This window comes from Octodon degus, unplaced genomic scaffold (assembly GCF_000260255.1).
Source record: "Octodon degus isolate 3935 unplaced genomic scaffold, OctDeg1.0 scaffold00262, whole genome shotgun sequence".
Classification (NCBI taxonomy): Eukaryota; Metazoa; Chordata; class Mammalia; order Rodentia; family Octodontidae; genus Octodon; species Octodon degus.
In genome coordinates, this window is record NW_004524838.1 from 1,774,498 (window position 1) to 1,782,638 (window position 8,141).

General features: G+C 40.3%; 1 protein-coding gene and 1 non-coding gene across 4 annotated transcripts in view; one reads left to right on the forward strand and one right to left on the reverse strand.

Annotated features, from left to right (window-relative positions):
- Cdk6 (cyclin dependent kinase 6) overlaps positions 1–8,141 on the forward strand; it is a 224,165-nt gene that overhangs the window by 212,038 nt on the left and 3,986 nt on the right. For all 3 annotated transcript variants that reach the window (XM_004646242.2, XM_023706513.1, XM_004646241.2), the window contains exons 6-7: positions 2,992–3,042; positions 7,795–7,930. In XM_004646242.2, coding sequence (XP_004646299.1) covers positions 2,992–3,042; positions 7,795–7,930 — 187 coding nt within the window. The remainder of the gene's footprint in view (positions 1–2,991; positions 3,043–7,794; positions 7,931–8,141) is intronic.
- LOC111814063 lies at positions 831–939 on the reverse strand. Its single transcript, XR_002819138.1, has one exon. It is a non-coding gene; the product is annotated as a U6 spliceosomal RNA (small nuclear RNA).

The window sequence follows — 8,141 nt, forward strand, 5'->3', positions numbered from 1 at the left end:
AAAAAAAAAAAAATCAGTTAATCTAATACATAGCTTCATTCCTTTTTAAAGTAAAGCAAGGATCTAAAGACACAAAGTAATCTGAATACAGAATCTCATAGGTACTAGTTTGTGAAGCACCAGATCTCTGTAGCACCTTTCACGGATTCTCGATATTGTTCCTCTGCAGATGCTTAATTGTCATGACTGAGCAAAAAAATACAAGTAATCAAGATAAAAGTACTGTGGCAAAAGAGAAGCATGCAGGCTTTTGGGGCAGGCCTGATTAGAATTCTTAAGTCTGCATTTTTTAAAAAAAGAATAAAAAGTAAAAAATAAAAAACATTAGAAACGTTACAGAATTTGACTAAACAAAATACTAGGAATTCAACAATGGTTGTTATATTACATATTGTTACCTTTAAATTAGTTGTTCAGGTTACCAGGTATAAGCATGCAAAATTAGTCAAAAAAAACCTTACAAAATAAATTTAATAGGAGAGAGAAAAAAAAAATTTAAGCATTCACTGCTCCTCTCAACAGACCAGCAGAAGTAGCAGTACAGTTACCCAACCTACCCTGTGTATATACATACCTATTTCTTTTTCCCTTCCTCCTTTCTTTTCTCCTTTCCTGCGTCCAAGTTGTTCCTTCCCTTGGGACAGTTTCTTTCCCTTTCACAGCATCTATTGTACCTTTCAGATTTTATTCTTTCAGGTTCTTCACTAGGGAAACAGTCGGATCATTATCCACGTGGGTCTCATTTGTTTTACCTACGAGTATGGTCTCTAGTTGCATCCACTTACCTTTAAAAGCCTTGAGTTTATTTTGTTATTATAATCAAGTAATACAAAAATATGGACTGCTTCGTGAGTTTGTGTGTCATCCTCGAGCAAGGCCTGCGCTGATCTTCTCTGTACCGGTCCAGTGTTACAGTGGAAGTGCTGCTGAAGCGAGCTCTGCAGTTTTTTTCTGTTTGTCCTGTTAAATCTTCAGTGCTGTTTCTTCATTTGAAAACAGAAATGATAAAAATATATTTCTCCAGGAATTTTTGCAAGAATTAAACTGAGATCACTTGTGGGGAACACTTGGTACTATGCCAGATAAAACATTCACACTCAATAAAAGATGGGTGCTAAGATTCCATTTTTTTTTTTTTTTTAAATTATAGGAAAGCGTGCATTCTCACCTTGCTATTCTGTAAAACTTGTCTAGGGACTGGGGGGTGTAGGTCAGTGGTAAAACACTTGGCTGCCAAACCAAAGACCTTATATTCCATCCCTAATTTAAAAAAACAAAAACCTGTCTGGATTCTTTTAGGATCCAACTCCGTGATTTGTTACAAATGTGACTACGTTAGTGACATACAAGTTACGTCTATGGGTTTGCCAGGGCTGTGAAACACAGCACTTCCACAGACTTCTAAACCGCTGGGGGTGAGAGCGCCAGGAGTAAGGTGTTGGCAGGAGTAGCCTCTCCTGGGGCCTCACCACTGCCCCAGCACGCGGTCACGTACATCCACCTCTCACCTTCTAAAGCCACCACTGAGACTGAATCAGAGCCTGCCCTAACAGTCTTAATTCAACTTACTTGCCTTTTTAAAATCTTTTTTTTAGTTGCCTTTTTAAATGCCCTGTCTTCCAATATAATCAAATTCTGAGATACTGGAATTTAATTTCAACATACGGATTTCAGAAGGACACAATTGAGCCCATGTTGTTGTCACAATACTTGGAAACCATTATTTACAGGAATGATGACGTGAATAGAAAGTATGATTGAGGGCTTTTTAGCGCTCTTCTAATAACTGTGAGGCTGTGGTTCTTCAGGATCCTCCGTATGCGACCCATATAGCATTTATTTTCCACAGGAAATAAGTCAAGTATATGTCTATAAATTGATATCTAACATATCAATTTCTAATAAGCAATACGGTGTTTGATAATAAGCTATACATATCTTTAAAATTCATTAGTGTGTCAGGTGTGATGGCATACACCTATAACCCTAGCATTTTTATAGCCTGTTGCAAGAGAATCATAAATTGAAGCCCAACGTGGGCCATTTCAGGAGACTCCATCTAAAGAAAGTACTTAAAGGCTAGAAATGTACAGTTCATGGTGAATGTAGTGCCTTGGGTTCAATCCCCAGTACTGGAAGATGTATACATATGTAATCATTGAAAAATACCTGCTTGAGTCATTTATTGAGCAAGAAGTCAGGGAGATTTACTTGTATTCCATTGACATGGACAGATATAATCAAATATTTAATCATTTGTATGTGTTGAGGTAAAGCATTAGAGCAAAGGTCATGAGGAAACCTAGAGAAAGCCCTGAGCAGCCTCAGAGAGCTGCTTTATCTACTTGGGAAAATACCAGAAATGTCGCAGTGAATTTATTTAATTGCTGGTAAATGCTCAGTGTAGACAAGGGATGCGGCCTCTGTTCAGAGGACATGATTGCCTCTGGAGCTCACAGTTGAGATTTTGGATTTTTAATGGTTGACAGTCACATTATTGGGAGAAAGGAAGAAGGTGTAAATAAAAATTAAGGTGGCTCACTACAAAGTCCAGGACCAGTGGGAAGAGACAGGCCCAGGGAGAGGCGCTTTAGTAACAGTGGCACAAAAGGTGCTCGGAGCAGGGTCTCCCCAAGAAGAGCTTCAGAGTCCCACCTTCCCGTGGTGTGAGATTAGTACCATAGGGTGTTCTGCCCTCGAGTGAGTTGAATTCTGCACCCGTAAGTAATGGTGTACTACTATTGCGAAGACTACTGCGACACCTTTGATTGGGAAGCATGAGTCAGATACCACCAGGTACTCATGAGAGATCTTTACCTTAGGGGATGTGCAAGAGCAGTCTTCACTGAACAGAGGAAAGATGTCACAGTTCTTTATTTCTCCCCCAGCCATGGAGAATATTTTATTCCTGTTAAGCCGTGATAATAACAAATATGATTAACATGTAACCTGAGAAGATTCCTTGTATAAGATGTATCTTTATTCTTCTAGGCCTCTCTTTCGTGGAAGTTCAGATGTGGATCAACTAGGAAAAATCTTGGAGTAAGTAACAACTAAATCAGTATCCAAAACATTGGAAACATTTCCGGTGACTTTCCTCCGATATTCATATAATGTTTATCTCTTGTCTTTCTTACCCCAAGCTGCTGCTGCAGACAGTGTTACTGTTTGTGTGGTGAGTGGAGACAGTGCCCATCATTGAAGTGTGGCCTGACTGCTGCTCTGGGAGCTGTGTGTTGCTTGTGTGAACCTGTTTTTGCTGTTCCTCTTTCTTTGCTTGGCTGAGCTCCAGCTCTTTGGTGTGCAGATGTGTTGTCTACTTAAGGTCTTTCAAATGCACCCCTCATCAGAGGTGAGGCACTTGGTGGCCTAGTTACCCATCCTTGTCCAGTAAGCTTCCTGTCCCCATCAGTTATATTTTGGGTCATCCAGGTTTGATTTGGTTTGGTTTGGTTTGTTTGTTTGTTTTGTTTTGTTTTCCTGAGCCAAGGACAAGATGCTACATAATCCTATTTTTTTATTTTTTTTTATTTTTTTTATTTTTTTATTTTTTTTTTTTGAGCACGAACTAGGAAATGAAAATCCTGTCTTCTCCTCCTGGACTGTGGCTAAATAACCTTGAGAAAATCATTTAAAGCCCCCTGTAAAAACTTTGCAGTCCCTGGTGTATAGTAAGTGGTTTTAAAAATGGTAGCGATTATTGTGATTATAATTCATCGTTAATGATGTATTATTTTCTTTCTTAATGTTCTTTGTCTAAAAAATGGAATTCTGGCTTCATTTTACCTGTACCATTCTTTCTTGGGCTCAAATTCTGTGGTTCCATCTGTTTGTTACATAGCTCCATTCCTGTAGCAACATTCATGTCTACATGTTTGTGCATGTGAGCATATGTAGGCCTCCGTGTTTCGAGAATGTAACTGGGACTTTTGTTTCTCATAAAGCATGCAGTCAGTATGGCATCTTTTGAATTTGTGATTTGCCAAGCCCCATCAGAGTTGGACTGGAACAGCAAGTGGGAGTTCTGGCTAAAAATAGCTGTGATCATTGGTCTGAAATATTTAATAGGAATCCCAGTGCTTTGTATGAAGTCTTAGGTCTGAAAGGCAGAGAAAGCGTTGCCCTACAGAACACAGGTCTCTGTTAGCACTGTCTATTCGAGCACGCCTGCTTAAAACAGCTGGAGCCCCACTGGAGCCTGACTACTGTGTGGTGACTAGGAGCAACTCCAGTAGACTTATGGGAGCACCCATGTGCCAGTGAATCAGAACCCAGTGGCTTGAAAGCCTAAAGAACCTTTGCTAATTTTGGTTTTTATATTTTGATTTTGTTTTTTGTCTGGGGACTTCCCAAGTATAGGACAGCTGCCACTAGTGCTACTGTTGACCACCCCTAATATGGATAAATTCTGGCACAAAACCCTCCAGTTAACCCCGTTGCTGGATGTCACATTCCTTGACCATTCAGTGATGAGCTCACATCTGGTTTTCCCCATGACCATTGGGTATATTTTGCGTGCACGTCGTGACCTTGAAGAGCAAACTGAGAAAGTCAGAGATTCTGGCATCCCTGTGTTGAACAGAGAAAACATGTGCACCAGAATCCACTGGCCGAGCATTAGAGGCCATCCCTGCTTCCCCTTCTGTGTACTGCCTGGGCTTTGTTGTCCTGCCCTTGATAGTGTGCAGTCTTGTTAATTGTTACTGTCCCCACTTGTCCATAAAGGCACAGTGGACTGGAAGGAACATTTGACCAGCAAGTTTGCCTGGCTTCCAAGGGAGAGCGAGGGCCCTGCCAAGCCTGGATTTCCAGCAGAAAAGAAGCTGTGAAGCTCTATACATTTTGTGCCTGCTGATTTCATTTCTTGATTTCTGGCAGAGTTTCATCAAAAGGATGTTCTGTTTCCTCAGAATGTACTACCTTGCCAGAGAAGAGGGACAATACTGCTCCCTAGTGTCACTGCTAAATACTTGAAAAATGACTTCTGTCCCCACCACCACAGCCTTTTATGGTTTTTGTGCTGTCAGTCTTTCCAGTATAAATGTCAACTTCTAGGGCTTACATCCAGCTGTCCAAATAGTGGAATATGATGCAAGCACTTTCCAATGTACCTATCAGAATTTTACAACACTCATATAGGGGTCATAAAAGTCCATGTTGGATATGAAGCTGGATTTTTTTAAAAGAAAGCTGTATTCACATAATCTCAGAGAGACAAGTATTTCAACGTTGAAGAAGATTTGTACTTTAAAAAAACACAAGTACTTTGAAAGTGAAACAATGCTTTTGGCCTATGACATTTTAGAGCGATTTTTTTGTTATTGTTTGTTTGATTGGGGGTTTTTTGGCAGAGCCGGGGATTGAACTCAGGCCCTTGCGCTTGCCAGGGAAGCGCTTACTCCACTGAGCCATCTCCCCGACCCCTTTAGAGCGTTTTTAAAGAGTACTGTCAGTCAGTGGAAATATAATACTGGATTTCAAATATGGAGACCTGGGTTCTCTCTCAATTCATTCTTCATTCTCTGTTTCCCCAGCTAAAAATGGAAGTAATGCCTTGGCCAGCATCCATCAGGGCATCTTTGCATGAGTTAGAAGAGGAGAAAGATTTACAGATATATATCTTTATATAATCCGTAGTTTTAAATATATACTACATTATGTAATCATCTGCCACACAGAGATGTGCTCTTTCTGGGAAGGATTTTGGCTTTCAGGTTCACCATCCTTGCAAGATTGTATCGCAAAGTGTAAATTCAAACTTAGAAACAAAACAGTCATTATAATCAATATATAGATGAATGGTGATGATATGCAAAACTACAGATACAAATGGCAAAAGGACACTATAGGAATGAAAGAACATTTTGAAAGCTCTTTAATCATCCTTACTGCTTTTACCCTCTGCCCTGCCCCCTAGTTCTACCCAAGCACATACTCATGCATTTCCTTTCATAATTAATAGTGGTAGTTCTGTTTTCTTCTCTTTTATTTCTTTTAGGCTGAGGAGATCCTGGGGGTTAAACCCAGGGCCATGCCTGTGCCGAGCGCGTGATCTACCATTGACCTACGTGCCCAGCTCACTCTCCTCTCCTTCCTCTCACTGCAGAGCTTGTCAGTAAACACATGCACGTACTGCTCAAGTTGTTTCTGTTGACTGCTTTCAGTAAATTTGTCCTTGAGGCACTTTGCCTCCGTGATGTGGCTCACTCTAGATGCCCAACAAAGGTAGGATTAATGTCTCATGAGAGCCAGTGCCAGGTGCGCTGACAGCCAGGGAATCTGCTCTTACTGGACTCTGGTCTCTGTTTAGGTAAGGGAAAGAGGAACAAAGCCCTGCAGATCCTATGACATTGACCACCAGGAAGTTACACTCATCAGGTCATCTCTTCCCAGGCCTTAGTCTCATTGAAAGAGTACAGACCTAGGAAAAGACTATAATGTGGGTCAGCATCATTTCTACTTGGAGTTAAAATAATTTGGTTCTATATTTGAATAGCAATATATTCTGTCCACTAAACTGTTCAGAGTTACTTGGTCTTTATAAGACATAAGTTCTTCCAGCCTCTTAGTTCCCTTGTTCAAACCTAGTTACCACCTATACTTACACTATAAATAATTTTCTTTTTGTAATTTGTAGGTCAACTGACATTAATATGTCTAAAGTACCTTAAGTTACACATAGAGATCAAGCTGTTCATATTTTTACTGTAGTGGCAATATGTTCCCCATAACATTATTTTCTTACGATAATGAGTAATAATATTGACTCTGTGTGCAATGTTTGAAACATTCATATGCTTCATATATATCATCACTAATCATCATTACAACCATAAATTATTATCATCATTGTAGACAAGAGTCACAAACATTAAGTAATTCATCCTTGCTGCCGGTAAGCAGCAGGTGCTGAATTTGAACCCAAACCTACTTGTTTCCAAAACCTGTTCTCATTTTTTTAGATAATTTTATTGAGAAACAAGTAGTAATGAGACAGTTTTGAAACCGATTAGTAGGACAGTTTCAATAATAAATACATTGCATATTGTTGTCTTAGTGGTTATTCATTGTACACGATGCAGACATTGTTCTCATTTTTGTCACTGGCTATTTTCTCTACATTTATGATCCCAAAATGGCTTTCAGAAGAAACATAAATAATATTCTTTTATTATTTACTTGCTTTGGAATACCAGAGATGTCTTTTATAAAACAACATTTGCGTAAGGCAGGACCTTCTGGCCCTGCTTTTCTTTTGTCTGCTGTCTACTGTATGTAGTATGTCTAATATACGTAGTTGTTGTTTAGGGAATTGCTCTAACCAGTAATGCAACCAAACATATATTAATAGCTCACGTTGGATGAATGCCATGAAAACGTGTCCTTTTGGAGGTATTCCATCAGAACAACAACAACAGCAAAAAAGCACTCTTGACCGTGAGGGTATATACCTATGTGGGTCTCATTTGAATCAAGTGGGTCCTGTGTCATCAGCACATTAGGGGTTTCACTGAATATATGCTCCATTTCTACATTAGTAGTTAAATTTATTGTCTGCTGCCAGAGTAATCTGTCTCCCCCCAATGAATGCTACTGTTAGCCTATGAGATGAGCCTTGGCCCCATGTAGGCCCCTTAGTCATAGAGCAGAGACAAATGAGACAGTCTTCAAACCATAAAAGTCAAGTTCTCTCTCTGCTTGCCTGCTCCATAGGTTTTGCTTTTTCTAGACTGTGTTGAGCAAAACCCAGCCCACAGGAGGGAATGCTTACATTCACACGTGGTTCTTTTGTAGTGTAATTGGACTCCCAGGAGAAGAGGACTGGCCGAGAGATGTGGCCCTTCCCAGGCAGGCTTTTCATTCCAAACCTGCCCAACCCATTGAGAAGTTTGTAACAGATATCGACGAGCTAGGCAAAGACCTACTTCTGGTAAGTTCATGCAGTACCCAACTCATCTCCCCTGGGCTCATCCTATCCAGTGTGCTGGACACTGAGTATCAGTTCGGCATTGGCTGCAGTCTTTGCATGGGTTTCATTAAAAATACCTTTCTGGCCAGCCAGTTAGCTCAGCGGACTAAAGCACTTGCTTAGGCAGACGCAGGGGCCTAGGTTTAATCCCTACGTGCCATGCTGGCCCCGC